The sequence below is a fragment of the Lepisma saccharinum genome, chromosome 6, assembly GCF_977018435.1.
Source record: "Lepisma saccharinum chromosome 6, izLepSacc3.1, whole genome shotgun sequence".
In the NCBI taxonomy this organism is placed as follows: domain Eukaryota; kingdom Metazoa; phylum Arthropoda; class Insecta; order Zygentoma; family Lepismatidae; genus Lepisma; species Lepisma saccharinum.
Window position 1 is genome coordinate 43,707,162 of NC_139234.1, and position 23,433 is coordinate 43,730,594.

A 23,433-nucleotide genomic window follows, 5' to 3' on the forward strand; every position below is an offset into this window, starting at 1 on the left:
AAACGAGGTAAAAGGTAAAGTGTTCCCCTGTGCATAGCACCACGCCATGAAGGTGTATAAGGGGTGTGGGGGTAACGCCCCACACTTTCTTGATCCGGTCGTGAGTGGGGGTAATGTGATCAGCATCACGCCCCTGACTGCCTTTACCCCCCAGGGTTTCCCCCAGGTACCCATGTTATTCGACGCTGGGTGGGCACCGGGGCCGCTTCCACAGTTAGAAAAGTTCCCGGATTTGAACCGGCCGGGGATCGAACCCGGGACCTTTAGCATGGTAGTCAGACGGGTTACCGACTGAGCCGACGCTCCGAGAAAAATGTTAGAGAAAATTTGTTTGTTTTGATGTTCTCTATACGTTTCCGTGGTCCGTGGGTGCCATTAAAATGACACCCTGTATAATCTATTACAGATTTTTGTTCATTATTCCAACTGTATCTTGTAATCTTATGGCTGTCATATTTCTTCTTAAACCAGCTATTACCTACTAACAGTCCTTTTCTAAAGTCCAGTAGCCTCTATCTCTCCTCATTCCTCTGTCTCCATCCGTCTGCTCCAAGTACTTCCGTACACCCTTTTTTGTCTCTTCCCACTTGTGCATTAAAATCACCCATCACAATTTTCCATTCCTTTCCTACGTGTTCTTCCAAGTCTTGCCTGATGTCTTCTTCAAATTCTTCTTTCTCCTCCCTTGTACATACGTTTGTGGGGCCTACACTTTAATTATTTTGATTTCTTTCCCTCTTACATTTATTTTTAGTTTCATAATTCTGTCATTTACCCTTTCTATTTCCTCACTTATTCCACTTCTGACTACAAATCCAACCCTACTTTGTCTGCCCTCTTCAGTCCCTGCCCAGTATAGTTTATAGTCTTTCCTCAATTTCATTTCTCCATTTAGTTTCGCTCATTTCAAAGATGTTGATTCCTCTTCTCTCCATTAGATCCACAATTTCTTCGGTCCTTCCTGTCAGTGTTCCAATATTCAATGTCCCTATTCGTAGCCCGTGTTGTCTCCCATTTCCAGTCCAGCTTGCTTCTTTCCTATCTCGAATTGTTTATGTTTTCGGCTGTCAGCTAATCAGGCCTGTCACAGCCTACACCTGAGCGGTGGGGCTGCCACCTGTGGGTTCTCAGGTACACCCTTGTTTTCTGTCAGGATTTAAACTCCCTTAGCCTTTCTGGATCCCTCCAGGCCCACAACGCAGTGGGGGACATACACTTTTATTGCGGTGTTTATTCACCATGACACAAGGCTGTCGATGGGTATCTGTGGTATTTGCAGAGTATGTCCATGCCACTGGACACCTTCCACACCCTGATAGCCTTGCTGCCTCAGTCCAGTACTGCTTATTTGGGTTTCCCCTTATTCGCAGCTCCCCCTCATATCTTAGGGAGCTTTCACTATCTGCCACCTGTGACCCATCCAGTAGCCGAGGCTCGCACTATATACCTGTGCTATTAAAAGTGAAATGTTAATTTTGTGTAATAAGTGTACTTTTTAAATCAAATTAAGGTTTTATTCACCATTTTAACACCAATATACCATATTATATACATACCACTTTTGATCCCGAAATATGTCCAGTTTTTGTATCGATGTCTGGATTATTTTATGTACCATAAACGTGTGGCTCTACTTATAAAACAAAAGCAACATTTCTTTATATTTATTTTCTCCTTCATTTTGGAAATTTATAACAACATTACAGTTTGAAACTTGTTAATAGTACTACAGTTACAATATGTAACATATGTGACATGCTTAACTCATCCCAAATGGAAAACACCCACGGCAAGGCATTTTAAAATGAGCTACATAAGAAACGAGAAATGCATGGAGAAATATAAGTGTCATTCATCTATGAAAAGCTTTTATTATTAATATTATGGTCTAGAATTTAAAGCAAATAAATATTGCCAGATGTAGCAACCTGCACACCAAACACTTACTGACTCAAGGTTTATGGCACTAAAGGAAGTTTTGACTAGTGATGCTGGTATACAATGAAGTTTTCTGTTAGAAAAAAAAATGGATAACTTTTATTTATCAGCATCCATATTTGTAATTAACCCTTTCTGGATGAGCATCATTCTCTGTGCACTTGTATTGCAAATGAACGACGGACTAAAATCACTTGTCTTGTGCACATGTACTGTAATCACCTCATTCAAATTTCAACCACTAGATCGTCTTACTTTCCTCGCTGAATTTTACTTGTATAGTGCTGGTCTTCAAAGCAACGTCACTTTACTTCAAAGAAAGTTACAAAAGATCAGTTTTCCCCATAACAATCACATGTCAGATCCACGTGGAGTCCAATAAATCGTCCCCAGAAACCTTTCCCACCAATAGCGTTCGTCCAAGAAATGGCAGCTCTTGTCAGATCCAAGTGGAGTAAATAAGATGTTGCTAAGTCGATTTCTTTAGAGATTAATGAACGCAAGGTTGTGGTTGTGTTATCTTTGCTAGGTTGTGTTATTGTATTGTGCTACTTTTTTATGCAAATTACGTTGTGCTTTTGCTTATACACTTGAGAATAGCATTGAACAATTGACATGCACATTGTAGTAATTCTTTACGAGGATTCCTCTTTGGATTTAGCAGTTAGTGACGATTTGGATCCCAAGAAGAAATATTTAGGTTATTTTTCATTAATTATTTCTATATTATGTATTGAAAATATGTTTTCAGTAATTTGTATTACAATGTTTATTTTTTTCTTTCAAAATATTGTTACAAAAAAATTCATAAATGAGAGAAAATGTTTATAAAATGTAACATATATATCTATGGAAAAAGGACCGCTTGTAGATTTCAGAAAATATTGGTAAATAATAACTCTTAGCAACACCAAAAAATCCAATCTTCTGTGAAAAACATGATACTTTTCAGGCCAGTCTGCAAGATACTAAGTTTTGTAGAATGAGATAGACCAACATTAGTATTTGATCAGTTGAGATACATTTGAAAACCACAATCAAAAATGTCTGCACAGACCCACGACTCCCGCATGGAGAGGAGGGGCAGAGTGGGAGTGGAACATGCTTCCTTATGAATGGAAGAGACTTTTCGCCGAAGGTGTGGTCGCTCTATACAAGGCCACGACGTTACCACTACACCATGGGGAAAGCACTTTTCAATGTTTGAATTTGCACATAAAGAAAAAGAAGAAATCTTGTTACATCTTTTAACACAATCAAATGTATCCTTGATGATACAGTTTCTTCTTGAACTATGACTATGAATGAAAATCTAACAAAGTATATTACAATGCCAGGGGTTTGAATCCGAGCCTAGGCATGGGTGTTGTTTGTGAGTATGTTCCTTCATCGATTTCATCATATCGTCACTCATCCTCATCATCACGATTTGACTTAGCAGAAAAATGATGTAAAATAACCTAACTCGAATCAACCCTACAAAATTTTGGATCTTCACCTTGTTCCACATTTTCGGATCTCCCCCTCCCCCAAGGTCATATTTCAGACCTACAGACTCCACCAACCCCAGAAAGACTTACCAAATTCTAAAATGAAATAATGAAAATATACTTGTTTAGCATTTGTTGTATAATTGAGGGTTATTTACTTTCGTTGAATTTATTGGAAGGCAAGGATTATATTGAGATCATATGGCTTTGAAGGACAGTATCAGATTTATGCACGCCACTATTTATGCATAAAATATTAATCAGAAACTTTGCTTTTCATCCACTCGATCTAATATTATTTTTTGTTATTCAAAAAATATTCAATACTATGTCTTTTTGACATTAAATTTCTTAACTGTACAGTTGTTTCATACAATTTTGTTGTCTCAACTACACATAAGCTAGATAATGAATATGTACTGTTATATCTCTATTCTTATACCTTCTTTTTATCAATTCACATAATAATAATAATAATAATAATAATAATAATACAGTATTAATTAATTAATGCATTATGAAGACCAATAAATTATGTTAACTTAATATAATATTCAATAAAAAATCTGGCAATTTTCCAACAACAGTACATGCATTTATAAGCAACTTTGGGCTCTAAATCTGCCTTGTAGTAGCATACTGATTTTAAATATTAAAGGGAGTGTATATGCATGTAGTAGTTCTGCATACGTATTGTGAATAGTAAATTTTTTAATTGTCCTGAAACATCTAATAGTTTAATATTAACATTTCTTCATTTGATTGATTCAGTTGGTGTTTTAAGTCCACTTTATGCACAGTAAGGCTAATCGGGACTGGACCTACAGTTTAAAGTGGGATCCAAACCACTATGCACCTCCACCGGGTATCGAACCCGGGCATTTGCTTCATTTTTATGACATACATCACAGGAATGCAACTTGAGTATATCCAAATTATTTTTAGTTTTTAAATGGTCCATGATATGATGACAATGGTACAAACATGTGACAGTTGTATTAAGTGCATTTTGTGCTCAGATAGGTTAATAAGGACTCGGCCCTACAGTTTTAAAATTGAATCCGAATCACTACGCAATATGTCCGCTGAGGATCAACCTTGGTACCCCTGATAATAAGACAGTGTTACCACTATGCCATTGGGTACGTAATACACAACTCGCTTATGGTAAAAACAAACTAGTAACTAGCAGAAATGGCCAATGTGTGTCTCTTGGATGTAAAATTATTTAAGTAGTTCCAAAATATAACATTAGGAACTCTTACTTGACATTGCAAGTGAAATAGGTTAGCCGTAATTAGTAAAAAGCCAAAATTTCCAGTTCCTTTCCACAAAAGCTGGATTTTTATAAAGAAAATGGCTTTTTTGCAACTCTATACTTTAACATTTCTCAAATCACAAATACGTTGTTCCATGCAGTTGCCTGCCTCATAAAACTATATTCCATTCTGGTTACAGGAGCTGTGAAAGACACTTATATTTCTTCATGTAATGATTCCCAATTTTCTTTTTCTTTTGTTTTACAGATTCTTCACAGTCTATAAAGATTTACATGATCTGAATATGGAAAATTTGTCCAAACTACACTCTTGCAATTCTTATCACTTCTGTTTCATATACAATTTGTGCCTACAGCTACATGGAAGAAAAATATTGATTTCAATAATATGTTCATGAGCAATGGAATACAAGACACTCTATAATAAGAACAACAATTTACAGTTCACCTGCCTTGCATAAAGAATGCTACACTTCCACACAAAAATGTAAGTAGCGCCTACGTATAACTCAGAGGTAGAAAATCCAAAGCTGCACTCATATTAGTTTGCCTAAATTACAATAAATGATAAAAACATGGTAAAAATATATAATTTTATACAGAAATGATTTCATGTACTTTAACCTTCCACTCTGAAAGGAACATACGCAATGTTTTGGGGGTATGAGATTCTAACTGGAAATAATATAATTGTTCTTGAAACTAATAAAACACTACGAGAAAATATCAAATAGGAAGACATTTCACAAGTTCACAGCATGATGAAATAGGGAAGTCAATCTAGGGATGTGATGAAGCCAATTTTTATGAATATCAGCCGAAAATGGCAAATTGGTACCAATTGTCTCAATCCATTTCTTAATTTTGAAATTTTGATCACAGAGGATATAGTTTTTTCAAGTTTCATACAATAAAAATTTGTACTGTTGTACTTCACAACCTAACAAATGTGGTTCCCAAGCAATGTTTTCTTGTAATGATTTCAAATTTTATCCTTTCTCACCAATATGCAAGCAACGTGCCTTGGTGGCACCACAACACCAAAGGTTCCAGGTTTGAGTCGCTGCCATAAGAATAAGTGTTCTTTGTGTGTGTCCAGTGATAAGCCCAGGATTTTTATAAGAGTAGGACTTGACCATTAGAGTTGCCATCTTTTTCTGAAGACCATTAGGGTTGCCATCTTTTTCTAAATTGACATTTTCTTTTTTAGGAATGTTGGGCCATGAATCCCTCACCCTTGGAACACACACTATATGTGCCTCCATCAATTCCACCTAATCGTCATTCATCTTCACTGTAGCAATTAGCCTAAAGAAATAGAAAAGTGACGTACAATAATAAAAATACAAGACCTTTATGATACATGAACTTACTTTTTTACAGCAATTTTTACTTTTCCGTGCTAAAAATAATAATTTCTGTTAAACAGTGATGTATATCAGAATTGGTTCAAAAAATTATTTGTAAATAAATTGCTTCATCACATCTATAGTAATTTTTTTATAAACTGAACTCTCTCAAAATAATAGTGCTGAATAAAATTAATATATAAGCTAAATTCAAAAGGAAAAGAAATAACTGTATTTCATGAAAATTACTAGCTTTATAAGTTCCTCAGATCTAGAATATGTTGCAAAAGTAAAAATAAAAAAAAAATGTTCTCTTGAATCAATATTTCATGTAAGTACAAAATCCATAAACACACTAAATATATAACACTATCCAAAAATAACAATATTCACAGTATTTCTCTACAAATATGGCATGAAAAAAATTAGCAAATAACAGTCTCAGCATTAACAAATAAAAAAGTTCACTTCAACAATACTTTCTCGGTAATCTAGCAATATAATACACAAAACCATATACAGTGGACATCACATACAATTATTTCACATATTTATGTTAAAATAGCTTATATATGTATATACAATATATTCATATACCGTATAGTGAACATTTGTTTTGTGCGAATCTTTAACAAGAAGAAAAGTGCTTCACATTTACATAAAAGTTCTCTCACTACTTTTTCTTGAACAAGAAAATAGAGCTGGAGCGCTGAATTTTGTTCTAAAAACAGATCACTATACAATTAAATTTTCCTCTAACAAGTATACTTCAACATATTTTGTACCTCATATGTTCCATATAATCTACTCTAAATTCCCTGTATTAATTACAATATGATATAGGCATAATGTAAATACAAGGTGACTACAAATAGGAATTACTGATAATACATGGCTTATACAGAGAAAAATCATAATGTGTGGTACTAATTTATTCTACAAGGTGGAAATGGCGCATCTTGACATTTATCTGCACCAAAACATGTTATTTGAAAATATAATTTTTATTCTTCTTTGGTAGCTCAGCATTAAGTGTAACTAAAGTACACACATTACTATTCGCTAACAATTTGAGCTGACAAGGACATCTAGGAAGATGCATGTATTTCTAAATGTCAAAAGGAAAATTACTTTGGGATTCAAGGAACATATACTGGATACTTAAACTTATTATTTTCTTCATGCACTTGCAACTACACTGATAACTTGATTTCATCTATAGGTGAGTTTCACTGGCATCATCAAAATGCATATTATGGGATAGAACTACCATGACTGCAGGCCAGCTAGGTAAACAAATGTGACCTAACGTTGGAATGGAGGAGAATTAAACACAATGGTTTGTTGTGCAATAGAAAAATGCTTTTAATTTAATTATCTGAAAATGGGTATATGGTTTTTCTGCATACCAACAATCACCACAACTGATACGAGGACTCAAGAATTCATGACAAGAAGGCGCTCACTATGATTTGTGAGAATACCATGATTAAAGAAACAAAAAGGAATGAGTGCAGTGAACATTTTATCTCGGGTAAATATAATTGCCACGTATTTCTCCGTATTTTAAAGTGCAAGTGGATTATGATAACGTGTTTAAAAAATGCTATCGGGATTTCACTTTTTGTATCATAGAGCTAATAACCATTATTTCAAAAGGCAAGGAATGGACAGAGTGATCTTTTTACAAGGAACGTACTGTAAATTACAGTGTTTCATGAACAGTAAAATAATAGTTGTAACAATACAATTAATAATAATAAATCTGCAGCAAGTGAAATGGACATGATATTTATTTCAATCTTTGGCTAAATATTTATATCCTTTTTTATTTCTTTTACATTAAGTTCATGCGGATCAACACGACAATGCAACTTCACTATCTGCCGTATATCTTTCTGTCGATTGCGCTAAGTTTCCACACAGAAAAACTACTAGTACTTTTTCAAGAGGGCACAAAATTGTTTCCAATTGCACCCAATGCTCCCGATATGGCACACACAGCTAAAACGACTGTGCAATTTACGCTAAAGCAAATCTCTGCAAATGTAATGCACCTGTACTATCCTACTTCTTGTTTACAAGTTGGCTTGCAAACATGGCAGCGCTGCACGCTATGACATCACATGAAACTCGCCTATAACAGCTCAGATTAGATTAAATGTGCATAAAGTCGAAGCAAACAAAACATAGTAGTTTTACTATACTGCAAATATATAACATGGATGAGTTTTCTTCACGTCATAGTGCTTGATTTCATATTGAACTTTGTCACACTATACTGAATTACAAATCACTAATAATAAATTGTGGCTAAACAGTGATTTTCGTACAGTATTTTGAACTATATTTTGATATCAATATACAAAGGATCATGTCATAATTACTGATCACTAAGCAATGAAAAGCATCTAGTGAAGCATGCTTGTCAGTTTTGTTAGAGGGCCTCCACAAAAACCATACAGCACACAAACACATATTCTGGATATTCATACACAAGTTATGGATATCCAAAAAAATATCCATGATTATCCAGAAGATATCCAACCATATGTCCGTCCATCCAGGGGATTATATTCATTGGACATCTAGATCTTCTATGGATATGTTTTGAACATCAGTACTGTGTTGTTCATGTGAATGGGGCATCTGGACATATTCAAAGATGTTGTGGATAGAAAGAATATAATTTGGACTAGAACTGGACAAAACCTGTAAATTTATTAAACATCGTTTGGGCATTATAAGGATATTTTTCACACATACTTTGAATAGGAAAAGAACATTCCTTGACTAGAGTCAGGCATCTAAAGGATCTTGTTCAAACATGTTTATAACACACGCACACATATCTGAAAAATATTTTATATTCATGTGCACGACATGTAGAAACATACACACTGAACTGAAAGAAAGCTGGAGAAAAGGTAACAATGTCCGCTACACATTCAAGAGGGAAATGAATATGGTGTAGCAGTCAGTTACTTGATAAGTAGAGAATACAGTCAACTCTCGATTCTACGACCCTGGGTATAATGACCCCCTCGAAGTAACGACCCTTTTCCCGGGAACCGTGAAAAATTTAGAAAAAGTTGAAAAATTGAAGGAAATCGGCCGAAAAATGCGTTGTTTTTTTAACCCACTCATTCCCTTCACGAGCGCTCCACCACTCACAATTGGGTCTGAACTAAAAATAAGACACCACCACACCATGCTTGAGTGATATCCAATAGGACTTGACCATTGCCCTCCCCTCCCTCAAGCGCACCAATGTTACCCTGCATCCGACGGCCACTACCCAATGCACCAGGCTTGTTTTGACACACTTTCTCTTGGATACGCGAGAAGAGAAGATCGAATGTGCTTGGATGTTATTTTAAATCGACCTTGACTTGTTTCCTTGTCCTAAGAGCTGCTGAAAACTCGCAGGTGAGGAGGGGGGGCGGGGGGAGCAGCCCGAAATGACTGCTGGACTTGCAGTCTTTGCCAATGTGTATGGCAGGTCAAGCTCTTTCATCGATAAATACACCACCTTGAGAGATAAGATCGCAGGAATGTTCGAAAATACAGATGTGTGGCACCTGGAAGTCTGGCCCATCTGTCCAGCTCTGACCTTGATTTCAGTAGGTTCCCGTGAGTGAGCAACTCTCGGCCTTGTAGCCGACAACTTCCAGTAACCGCTTTCATTCAAAACGTGTTCTTTGTTCCCTGCAACACTTCATAAAAAAGCGAAACTGTTAGAGATAATCAAAGCCACATAGGGGAACTAAAGATAGTCAACCCGCTTAATGCGTTGTCATCCAGGTTTCCACAAAAGTTTACTTCGATCTTACGTGCATCATAACTCCCGTTTCCCACTTCATACATTTTCCTAATTGTGTCGTAATATCTGCCAAAAAAGTGTTCCGTTGGCTGACTGACTTCTCCCTTTTTTCCTGTCAGCAAAGGGGGGGAGGGGCGATTTTCTTGCTCGTGTGTGCACACGGGCTGATTACAGGCGAGGGTGGAAGTGGACCCACTCCTCTTCCTTTCCTTTGACGTCTAAAATGGGGAAAACCAGTTCTGGATATATTCTTGAAAAAAAAAAAAACTCCCCCCCTTTTCCCGCCACTGGTGTGCACGGCAATGTTGATGATTGCAGAATTCAGGTCTTTTTTTTTTTATGCTGTTGTCTGCATAGGAAATATTACCCGTATTATTGTCTGTTGCATGGTAAAACGTAAAGCAAGGGTCATTTCTTTCTTCTTTACACTGCTGTTAAAAGTTCCGTCTTCGACAGTTGCTTTATCTTTAAAATGCTGGGATTTTTCTCTTCCGCCACCTGTTGCTCGAACTTCCAGCCGGTCTCCTTGTTTTTACGATGCAGCTGGCACCAGTGTTTTGTCTAGCGTCTGCAAAGCTCTTGCTTGCCGATAACAGCGATGACTCATCCAGCGCGACAGAAGTTATTGTTTTGAATCTCGCAAAGCTGTTTTGATTTGACGATAACGAAATTCGATCTCCAGAAAGGAAAACAAGAGTTAAAATAACTTCATGATGTGCGCCTTCTGATAAGCAAAACTGTAAATTTAATTCGCATCTGCTTTTCTTTAGAACCATTCATGTGAAGAAAAAAAAAGTGCTCAATGTAGGAATGGTCGCTGAGATCGATTAAAAAGACATTATTCAAGGGGAAAACTTTTGAAGGAGTGGGTGTTTGACATCGAGAATACTCCTAAATCCAACATTAAATCATCGATTAACGTGAGAGTAAATAACGATCTACCATTCTATGTAAAAATGCGCAGTTTCATAAAGCTTGTTTTCAGTTCATTTTATGCTGATGGGATCATCGGGACTAAATATACAGTTTAAAGTGAAATTCAATTCCAAACCTAAATGACTTTCGACTGGGACGCTGTTTAATGACGTGTCCTAGAATACGCATTGGGTGAAAACAGATCGCAAGTTGCACGTTTCCTTTTTCACACTGGATTACAATGCAAGTAAAGGAAGGAGTTTGGACTGCTCCCTTGAATGGGGAAGGGGGAGGGTGAATGAAGTTGGTTGAAGCAAAGAAAACGTGGCTTTTTTTTTGCGATGTATTTTACACAGCCGAACCAGAACGAAAATTACAGCCCCGCCTTTTTTTTTTTTTTTGTCTGGTGCCTAGAAAGGTTGTGTTGCTTCTCCCGAGAGATCTAATCTTACCAGTTAATCTTGTAACAGACAATGCTACAGTAGACCCGTATAAAATCCAACATTCATTCTGCCCGATTATCTCCTGACGTCTGCTGGCGCCAGTGTGACTAGTGTCAAGATTCTTCAAGTTTCGCTTGCAATAAGGGAGAGATTGTTTTCCTTTTCATAGGTCTCGGTGCAAACGGGTTTCTCATGAATTATAATTGTAAGAATTTTCTGGAAAGCAACGACTGTGCACAATTGAAAGTAACATTATTTTAAATTATTTTTTGTGAAAACGTTTTCATGTTCTATTTTAATTCTCATAACACGCATCCTGTGCAGAACAGGTTGTATAACTACCAGGATAAATGGTGTTGCCATCTCCTAGGCATCTTTGTGTCAGTTTCAGCTCCGTTTAAGCAGAAAATTGGGGCAAATTCCAATAACGACCCCTTCAAAATAACGACCCTTTTCCCGGGAACTGTGAAAGGTCGTTGAATCGAGAGTTGACTGTATACCGATTAGGATCTTATTCAAATATAAGCATTGTGATGTCCTCAATGTTAGACCCAAAGATGTCAACTTTCACCAAGGTTCAGTTACATGATTGTGCGACTCACTGGCCAAGAGAATAGAACTACCCATTCCTATGTCTTCAGGTGATGTGATTTACACTTATTCATGTTACAGGACTTTAGATGTGGTAAGATATTAAAACACAAAACGTTCTTAACGTATCCATGTACCTATTTATTTTGCTTGATTAATTTCAGTGACTACGGATAACAATGAGCTCCAAGCAAAATAAATAGGTAAATGGATACTTAAGCACATTTTGTGTGTATATTAATATCTTACCATATCTAAATTCCCGTAACATGAAGAAGTGTTGTAAATTCCAGATACTTAAGCATGTTTCGTGTGTATATTAATATGACACTTATTCATGGTAATTGAACTAAATGAGTTATATTTCATTTCTTACTTTTATTTCATTTCTAACATTTACTGGATATCCAAAATTGGACAAGTCTTAGTTATTCTTTTTACATTCAAAAGATGTCCCATGGATATCCAGAATTTAATACCTAATGGATGTCCAATTCATGGATCTGATCTAGACATTGTGGATATTCAATGGATGTTCTATGAAGATCTGTGCTGTATGGGTAGTCCCTGATCATGTTTTGCTCGTATTGCCAAATCTCCAGAAAGAGTCTGTTACCTTCAGCAGTGTTGTTTTGACACGAACTGCCCTATTGCAGCCAGAATGACATCTCTTGTCAGAAATCTTTGACCATGCAAAAGCTTCTAAAACCAGTTAAAATCACAACATGGAAAGTATTCCAGGCTTTCTTAATCTCATTTCTGCACAAGTGTTGTTACCACAACGAGCATTGTTGTGTAGCAAAATGGCTGTTCACTTTCTCACTGTTGAATAGAGCATGGCATTAATGTCATGCTTCTGACCCCTTATGACATTGTGCAGCATTTCTTCCATGAGCAACCCACATTTTTGCCAAAAATCTCTGCTCTTTTTTAACAAATTGTAGTTCAGACCATTGGCACTCAACACTGCCTCCTAGTGGCTAGAACACACAAACTCTACCCAAGGATGGGGGAAGTTATGACTCTGTGACTTCAAAATTCGTAATCAATAATTATGACCTAATCTTAGTGTATACATAGGTGCACTGACAGGAATTTTTTGATCAAGCATTCAACTGCTGAACAAAAACTGAATGCAATTAGGACTATGAAAATAAATAAATTACTTATAGTGCCCTATGTTTGTGAGGTAAATGTAGTCCAAAAGTGGGAGGAAGTTCTGTCCTTCTTAACTTCACCTTCCAGTACACTCCTACTTATATTACCTTAATCTTCAAATTCAAATATAATTTGTACAATAATTGAACATTTTGTGTACAATATATGTAAAAGTGTGTGCCTTTACCCAATGATTTCTAACAGTTTAGGTTGTATTTTTGGTTTTCAATGAACCCCAAACTTTTCCCATTTTTCCCCCAACATGTACAAAGTTGTACAAAAAAACAAATTGGGGCACAGAGTCAGGTTTCAAATTGTGTTAAAGTGTTATCACATATATATACTGAAAGCAAAATAAAAGATTTGAGTGCAGGTTATAGAAATATCAGATCAGTAATGTTATCAGAAATTGTAATTATAAATTGATATACCAATATCCATTATCAGTCAATAATATCTTATCAATCTACGAGGAGTGGTTCCAAAGTAAGTTTTGCACTATCTGTAAACATGAATGGGGGAAATAGTGCTATCTGCAGATATAGGCAGTTGTCTGCCTCCAATATGCAATACTTGGCCTGCTGGGTTTATGTCATGAATGAGCAAGAGAGCAGGTGGCAGCAGAAAGCATGCTTCCATTATTACAGCAGAAATAGACATGACGAACAGATGCACGTTTCAGACTAAAATAAAGAAATTGGCGATTGGGTTCCAAAACTGGGGGGGAGGTGCCAAGACTAGTGGGGCAAGGACAGTTTACTTTCCCTTGGTAGATAAGGTGCTGGGGCAAAAGTGGCAAAGAGTGGAAGGGGCAACTGTCTCCCCCATGGCCCCCTATAAAAACAATCGCCAGCGCTGCCTGTGGCCCTTCTCATTGTGTGATGACTAGTCAGCAAAACAAGAGCTGCTCGTTTTCAGACTCTCAAGACCAGAGTTTGTTACTACTGCTTTCAAGTAGCTCCCCTTTTAACTCGCCTTCGAATTGGACACAGCTGTCTCACCAATGTGCATTTTCTGCAGGCATTGGACCCTCCGCTGTGTCATGTATTTAATTTTCTTTTAAGTATTCGGCATATTCTTCTCGAATGTGCAGATTTTACCTTCCTCAGACACAGTTTTAAACTTCCCAATGATTTGTCATTCATGTTGGGAGATGATGACAGCATTTTAGCAAATGTTTTTGTTTTTTGAGAAGTGTGGGCCATTTACACTGTTTCTGATAATTTTTTTGATATACTTGCCTTTTATAATGTTGTGTTTGTCCTGTGCAAGTCCTTTTGCAACTTATACTTTTAACCTTTTTCAAGGGGCTCTATGCACCCTCTTTTTAACTTTAAGGCAAGGGTTTTACATAAGGGGATTTTCCTTCATATACTTAGAAGGGTGCAAAATGCAAAATTACCTCACTCAATCAACCAATTGTTCTCACAATGCTGTGTCAACATTGAAATTTTGGTGCTTCCACCACACATCAAACTTGAGACTACTCCTACCAAAGGTGTGAGGACTAACCATTTGGCTACGTGGGAATTCTGCAAGATGTGGATGAAAGATGAAGCACAGGTGGTTGTCTGCCAAAGAGGATTCTGTAGCTGGACTTGGAAGGTCAAACAGTGAATGCTGCAATACACTGCAATATGGTGTATTGATGAAAGAGGTTAGCATTCGCTTTCTTTATAGCACTGTGAAATCCAACATATCAGCAACATCAGCAATTCATCTGACAAAGTTTGATCTGAATGCCTTCACCACCCAATTTACAGTCCTGACCTGGCAGCCAATATCTTCTGCTTTCCTAACTTTGTTGAAGATGCGAACTGGACACTGTTACACCAACAATAAAGAGAAAAAATATGCTGTTCACAAATTTGTTTGTATGTGGGGGCTTCTTTGACTTGGTAAACTGGTACAAGTGCCTCAATCTTAGTGGGGCCTATGCCCCCCAACTTTTATTTTATTACCATAATTGGCATTTCTTGCAGATAACCACGTGAAACCTACTTTGAGATTATTCCTCGTAGTGTTAAACAGTCTCAATACCAGATACTTTTTATATATCAATTTTAAAAATTACAGGGTGTCAAAATTCTAAAATTGTGAATAGCAAGAGAAATTACTGGATAGAAATATCAGATTGGTTAAATTACTGGCATTTTTCTGATATACTGGTAATCCATTATCCACTGATAATTTCTATGACAATTAAATGTTTTTTCCCCGACCTACCCCACCCTTCTGTGAATGAAATGCATAACCCAGCACATGTAGTAAGTTCTTCAAATGTAAGTATTTATAACTATTGATGGCAATTTTAAATCTGTGAACTGTATAATTTTTTGGCATCAACAGGATTTAGTACAAGTATTAGACACAAGCATGAATTGAACTCAAAAAAACTTCCATAGCAAGGGTAGGATTTACCTATTTGCAGTAAAATATATGTACTTACTCTAGTAATGTCATTACTGGAATACAAAACTTTGGCACTCTCATTTCTGTAAATGCTCTCTACATATTTACATATTCTATGTTGTAGCTAAAGAGATCAGTTTTCAAAACACCCTGCATTTTGTTAATTCCTCACCTGAGGACAATGATGTTGAAGAACATAAACAGGTTAATTTATAAATATCATGGCCTACGAGCATGGAAATTATATAATTTGTAATACTTTTAATACTGTATGGCACAATTCAATAGAAACCAGATATGCACGGTTCATGTTTCACACACACACACCACACACAAAAATGAGCATAAATATGTATAATAGATTCATATGTAAGCATGCTAAATTACCGTAGGCTATATGTATATATTATATTACGTCTTTGATCTGCAAGTGTCATTCCTTTTCCTTCAATTTTAGAAGGTAGCAGGTATTTAGTATTTAGTTTGTACAGAAAGCAATGCCTCTACTCTAAATAAAATATTTTTTCTTCAGAAGCTCCATGTAATCTTCTGTAGCTGCTGGAACACTGCTGTTAGATGAACGTGCTTGTATTTCAGGAGAATCTGGGGGGAAATCAAATTCTGTTAGTATCTGTTTACTGGTTTTTCTTTTTTTTTAAAAAAAAATCCCTGATTTTCCTTTTACTTTTTCACTTTTAAGCCAATGTACCTATTTTTTTACGTTGGAATGGTCAATAGAAACTCTGTTGGTGTGGTATGGATGTATGTTAATAAGGGCTAATGCTTTTCCACAGACAGAGTACCATCCAAGATTAGCAAAATACAAGTGACACTTTCGTGGAGTTCAAATATCCAGGAAATTATGGAAAGTGCAGAATATTAATTAATTCTGCACTAAATTGTGTGTCAAATCAATTTTATCATAGTTTTGAAAGAACATATTCATACTTTGAATGAGAAAACATTTTACAAAATTTACAAGGACAATCTGGAAACATGCAGTCTGTCAAAATATCATTTCACCCCTCTTTGTTCACAAAAAATCATTTATTTCAAAATTACTTACCTGTTTTTGAATACTTCTTAATAGATCTCTCCAATTCTCTTCTCAAAACATGGCTGAAGGGGTTTTCGGCTGGCCAACTCTCTGTTGAGATAGGAAAAGCTGAGTCTGGCTTTTTTGGTAAACTACATTGCACAGGGGTAGGCTGGCGAGCAATGAATGGCTTATCTCTAATAGGAGGCTTGGGTTGAAACTGCTTGTCTTTACTGCAAAAATTAAAACAAAAATATTAATACTTGTCAAAAACTATGTATGTATGTATGTATGCACACACAGAGGTGCACTTGGTAGAAACAAGGATAAATCAAAGGAAGAGTCAAGTTTAGCTAAGTTGTTGTTTCAAGTTCATTTTATGCACAGATATGCTAATCGGGACTGGACCTACAGTTTAAAGTGGGATCCGAACTACTGTGTCTCTCCACCAGGTATCGAACCTGGGACCCCTTTATTACAAGGCAATGATGTTATCACTAAGCCGTTTGGGAGGCCGATAAAACAAAGGAAAACACACAAACCCACAGAGGATTATCCTGGCTGTGGGTCCAGATGCCAGAGCATTGTTAATCTGCAACAATGCAGTTTCTAGGGCAAACAAGATACAAGAGTGCCTTCCAAGAAACTCAAGACATTGCACTTTGAATACCTGCACTACCGTTTAGCAGTACTACATGAGTAACAGTAATAATAATACAGTACTACATCTTATACTAAAGTACAGGAAATGGAGGGAAGTTCCATTGGCCATATATTCTTCAGGTGATAGTTATAAATCTTTAAAAAAAGTGCAAATGAAATTTAAACTAATGTTATTATATCGCTATTTAAAATATTATTGAAATATGGTGAATTGAACCCTCTTGATAAGAAATATTGAGGAACATACATTTATGCTAAATAAAAATTCACACAAGCTACTTACAGTGTTTTGAAAGGAACCAAGTTCACATTATATGACTTCTCAATTAAGTTCTTGCGTCTCTGCTGATTATTCTTCTCACATTCTTTGGAAAGCTTTTCACATTTTTCACGCAGCTCTTTTTCTACTTCACCCTTAGCTGAAATTACACATTCAAATTAAATTTGCTTATTATTTTTTAAACGTAAATAATATACAAAAAATTGGGAGTTCTTGGCATGTAATGTGGTTATTAATGTTAATTGCAACAATGAGGATGAATGGTGAAAGAGATGAAAGAACAAACACAACAAAACATTCATGCTTTACTCAAAATTCAAAAGTACGAACTGCACTGAAAACCTTTGCACAGAGGCTGGCAATAGAGTATAAAAATCTGTATAGGTTGTTTCCTGATGCAATTGATTCATGAACATTATCTATGCGTTCAAGTGCACTTCGTTCATGTTTATTAATATCACAACCAATCTTCATTGTATGCTTACTTGCTGAAACTGTTGCTACAAAAAATAAAGGTTTGTTCTCATAAAATTCACAATTGAATACAAAGAAGAGGATCAAGGAAACAATGCAAGCAGCTGATTGCATCACGCTCCCCCCACTCGCTTACGATTGAAATTTGATTACAGTACAAAAGGGACATTCTTACCTTCGTCAAGCTGTAATAGAAGCAATATGTATAGTATATTTTATGTTATGTTAAGTTATCACTTTTTGTAGAATAATTGATTTCCTGTGTCATAAATCGATGAACTTTTCTTCAAAGTTAATGAAAAAGGGTTTAATTCTGTTTAGTTTTGTAAAAAAAAGTCACCCCCACCTCGAAATTTCTAAAATCGTATAGAAGTAGTATATACATTTTGCAAGTATGACTTTCTGGAGCCTTCTAGAACTTTATGAAGCTTTCTAGAATGTTCTGGATGTTATAGACTTTCTGGAGTCTTCTAGAACTTTATGAAACTTTCTAGAACTTAGTAGAAGTCTCTTGAACTTTCTGGAACAATCATTGTTTTAAAGTATATAAGCTTCCCGATTGAGCAGCGGTAATTGTTTTTCTGAAAGATCTCTGTTCCGATTAATAACGCCCTCTTGATGACAGACAGGTCAGAATCGTCTTAATGTAGTATTGGAAGATGCCGGCAGTGCTGGCACGTAGGTTGGAGCGCACGAACCAATAGCAGGACATCTGAGAATGAAAAGGAGACGACAACAAGAAGGAAGAAGACAACGTAAGGTGGCCCAGTAGTGGATGTGACTGTGACTTGAAATGGGAGGGAAAGAGCACTATATTCGGCAAATATTGTTCGCATGCTGCATTGGGGAACAAAGGAACTTACAAAACTGAAGCAGTGTTGTGTCATTTTGTGACGCAGTGTGGCGTGTTGTGTATAAATGTGCGCTTAGCCATTATTTTGTTGAAGTACGAACTATTCCGCAATAATTCCAATCACCAATTATTATTTGTAATCATAATGTCTTATAAGAAAAGTGCTTCTACTACTGAAAAAAACAAGAAGATCTGTACGAAGAATCTAGTATGATTTCAAGAATTACAGGAAAAGAAGAAATGTTCAACTAGAAGAGCAATCACTGGAAACCTACAGCAGGATACCACTCAAAATCCAAATTGTTGGTCGCCACCTGTTCCTTGGAGCATAAAGGAAATCATGAAAGAAGTAACAAGTTTATGGCAAAAGAAATTAAATGTCCCAATCTTATCAATTCAAGTTGTAGAAGCAAAACTGAGTAAGGTGCTGAACACCTATGATGAATGTGTAAAACGAGGAAAATATAATCAACTGAATGAAGTTTTTGACATCACAAAAGAAAATGGTGAATGGCTGTGCAGTGAGGACAGAAGGTTATATCATCTTTAGATCAAAATCAAAGGACATGTTGGTTATACAACTGGGAAGGTTGCAAGTTCCAAAACTATCCATCCATTCAAAAGAAGAAAAATGCCCTTGCAGCCCACTTCAACAACAGCAACAACAACAAACTACTACTACGTCAACTTCCGAAACATTAGAGACTGAGAGTGAATGTTATCTCAAGATGGGATCGACATTGAGGCACCTTCACAATCTGGTATTTACAGGTCCACCATTAAAGAAGCTGTTAAACTTAAAGAAGAAATGAAGAAAACACTACACTTAGAAAATTGGTTGTTGCATTTTGATGGTAAACATATTGATGACCAAGAATATCAAATGCTAGTGTTGAAGAATGAACGAAGAGATGTTAAGTTAGAAGCACTAGATCTACCAGACAGAAAAGCAGATACCATTGTCAAAGGAATGACAGCTGTTCTCGATGAATACAATTTATGGAAGAGTATAAATATGATTGTTGCAGACACTATGAATGTGAACACTGGAAGAAAGAATGGGATTGTAATTCAGTTGCAAAGACTGTTTGTTCAAAAAACAAAAACTGGAAGAATCATAATTCGTTGGTTGTCAATATCACGTTCTTGACAGAGTGCTTCGCATAATAATGGATGATGAACTTGGAGGAAACAACACACATCGCCCAATATCAAATATCCATTTATCCCAGAACTTGTAAAGAACTACGAGCAACTCAAGATTAATTTCAAGAATGATAAAGAAGAGATTACTGAAACAGCAGGATGGCGTGATGATATGAAATTTATATTTCATTTAACTCGGGTTTCCTGTTCTTTTTGAAGAATGTGGAGGATTTCCTGAAGTGAAGTTTCAGAAATTAGATAAATTTAGTAATGCAAGATGGAATTCCCAAACAATACTAGCTCTTTTGGCATTTATTCTTCTACCAGAGAGAAGAGACTCACTATGCAAAATTTGTAGTCTCTTACAGATGTGCTGACCATTGGTTTACTGACCAAATCTACAATGCAGATGATTATCAGAAGCTATGTAGCAGCTTGCAAGTTCATCAAAAAGCATTAAACTTTGTGAAAAAGTTTTGGAATCAAGAACCATCGGGACTGGGAATTACCAGAACAAATCAGTGTGCAGAACGGGTAATCAAGTGTCTTCAAGATCTTAATAACGTCTGTAAAATGAAGGAGAAACTTCAGCTCAGATTCAGATTCAACAAGACATGATCATTATATAGTCTATATATATAAAAATGGATGTGTGTGTGAGTGTGTATATACAGGGTGATTTCGAACTCCCATTACAAACTTAGGGGGGTGAATCTAGAAGGAAAAACAAGCCAAAAGTGCCATGTGGCAAAATTACGAAAACGGCACCATGTGGCTGCCAGAGCCGTGAGAAAATCGGTTCACACCTCTTTCAAAGAGCAATAACGTCTGAACCACGAAAGATACGAAGATCGGCTCTGGCGGAAGTGGAGGAAGTCGTATCCAAACAATATCAGGGCGTTGAAATTGCGGCGCTTTTCGTAATGTGCAAGGGGAATCCCCAAAGGAAATGGGGAATCCCCACTGCATGTGAGCGGAAACTCGCGCAAAATGGAGAAAGACGACGAGGGAACATGCTGTCACAGGATGGTCGAAAAGTGACACATGGAGGGAGTCCCCAGAGGAGCGCATGAAGTGCGACAAATGGAACATGCTTGGACAGTGACTGTCGCGCATCCCAGATGGTACGCAAAATGGAGTGATGGATGTACACGTGCATGCTACGTGGAACGCAATGTGCAATTACAATTGCGATATGAACCACTACGTGCCCCTCCCACCGGGAATTCGTTGAACCCGGGACCTCGGGAGTACAAGGTCAGCCGAAGTCTGCTCTCTGAGGAGCAGCACCAAATACGTATCCACGTGCCCCACGAATGCTGGGACACGTTCGTATTGTTCTGTACTACATTACTGCAGAGCGTGTAGAGGTATCCCATGCGAGTCCGACGTTAGTCATTAACGTTCTCACGTGAAGGACATGGAACGGGAGCGACCAACCCGTACTTACTGACGTTCCTTCCCGTTCGTAGCCTCTGTGATGCATGAAGGTGTGCGCTGACGTCATACTAGGAGTCACTCGCTATCCCTGGTCGAAGTTGACCCTTGCGCCCTCTGGGTATTGCAAGACTGTATGGAGAGAGCGCTGGACGTGACACATTGGTTGAGTACGTACACACGACGTATCTTCTGGGAACATTACGACGTTGTGGGTGTGTGTGGATGTGAAAACTCCCACGATGGTGCAATACAGTTTTGAGGAGTATGCAGACATGATGCTCATTTACGGGGAAGCGAGATGCAATGGAAGGGCTGCCCGTGCGATGTACCAGGAACGTTTCCCGGAACGTGTGACACCATCACACACCATATTCGAAAAAGTGAACCGTCGTCTTCGTGAATCTGGAACATTTGTTGTGAGTAGAGTGGACACCGGTGCCCCAAGGACGAGGCGCACGCCTGCGGTGGAGGAGGCAATTCTTCATGCTGTGCACGAAGACCCTGGTACGAGTACCCGAATCGTAGCGCGGGATGTTGGTGTATCTCAGACTGTAGTGTGGAATGTCCTTCATGATCAACAACTGCACCCATATCACCCCCAGAAGGTGCACGCCATGGGTCCCACAGATTTTGAACCACGTGTTCGCTTCTGCACATGGTTTGTGCGTCGTTGCGTGAATACGCCTCAGTTTCCACAGTTGGTGCTCTTCACGGATGAGGCGAAATTCACCAGAGAGGGTGTTTTTAATTCCCACAACAGCCATGTGTGGGATGAAGAGAACCCATTCGCAACGAAAGCTCGTGGGTTCCAGCAGCGAATGGGCATCAACGTCTGGGCAGGAATACTGGCCGGTCGTTTAATTGGCCCATATGTACTTCCCACCAATCTCACAGGTCGTACTTATCTGATTTTTCTCCAAGAGACATTGCCCGAGATGTTGGAAAATGTGCCATTGGCCATTAGGCAAAACATGTGGTTCCAGCATGATGGGGCGCCATCCCACTTTGCACGGGACGTACGGGACCATCTGACACACAGATATGAGAGGCAATGGATAGGGTGTGCCGGGCCGGTGCCGTGGCCCCCACGATCTCCCGACTTAACTCCCCTGGACTTTTTTCTATGGGGGCGCATGAAGAGTCTCATTTATGAAACCCCCATCGAGTCTGAGCATGACCTGGTTGCTAGGATTGTGGCAGCAGCGGACTTCATTCGAGAGAATCCACTGGTCTTCAATCGTCTGTATGAGGACATTCTTCGAAGGTACAATGTGTGCATCGATGTTGGTGGTCGTCATATTGAGCCCCTGTTGTGAGTTTCCGTTCTGCACACGCCAAAGGATGTTTTCATACTGTCCTTCGCAGTGCTTACGTGCTGCATTCCGAGTTCATCGTCGTTCCTTCATACCATCGGTAATGAACAGAAACATCAAGCAGCAATGATTCAAGATTTAGCACAAGTTGCCTATTTTTCAGGACAAAGGGTCAATATCTGTGTTACTGATTTTTATCTGTTTGTGCTACTCTCTGTTTTCCTTCCGCCAAAGTAATACTGTACATTCCAATGTGAAACCCTTCATACGTACATGCCAAATTTTTTTTTTTTTGCGCGCGCGCGCGCGCCTTTTAGGGAGGTGTCCCTGCATTCGTGGGGCACGTGGATATTTGGTGCTGCTCCTCAGAGAGCCGACTTCCGGCTGACCTTGCCTTGTACTCCCGAGGTCCCAGGTTCAACGAATTCCTGGTGGGAGGGGGCACGTAGTGGTTCATATCGCAATTGTAATTGCACGTTGCGTTCCACGTAGCATGCACGTGTACATCCATCACTCAGTTTTGCGTACCATCTGGGATGCGCGACAGTCACTGTCCAAGCACGTTCCATTTGTCGCACTTCATGCGCTCCTCTGGGGACTCCCTCCATGTGTCACTTTTCGACCATCCTGTGACAGCATGTTCCCTCGTCGTCTTTCTCCATTTTGCGCGAGTTTCCGCTCACATGCAGTGGGGATTCCCCATTTCCTTTGGGGATTCCCCTTGCACATTACGAAAAGCGCCGCAATTTCAACGCCCTGATATTGTTTGGATACGATTTCCTCCACTTCCGCCAGAGCCGATCTTCGTATCTTTCGTGGTTCAGACGTTA

The 23,433-nt window shown here is 38.0% G+C and overlaps 1 protein-coding gene across 4 annotated transcripts in view; it reads right to left on the reverse strand.

The window, feature by feature from the left end:
• LOC145988718 (uncharacterized) overlaps positions 1-23,433 on the reverse strand; it is a 363,608-nt gene that overhangs the window by 211,725 nt on the left and 128,450 nt on the right. For 3 of the 4 annotated variants that reach the window (XM_083123825.1, XM_083123826.1, XM_083123824.1), the window contains 3 exons: positions 17,381-17,516; positions 16,465-16,667; positions 1,586-16,001 (listed from right to left, as the gene is read on the reverse strand). In XM_083123825.1, coding sequence (XP_082979951.1) covers positions 15,907-16,001; positions 16,465-16,667; positions 17,381-17,516 — 434 coding nt within the window. In that variant the 3' untranslated portion in view covers positions 1,586-15,906. Of the gene's footprint in view, positions 1-1,585; positions 16,002-16,464; positions 16,668-17,380; positions 17,517-23,433 lie in introns of those variants that run through there. The other variant, XR_014441777.1, reaches the window with a different exon arrangement.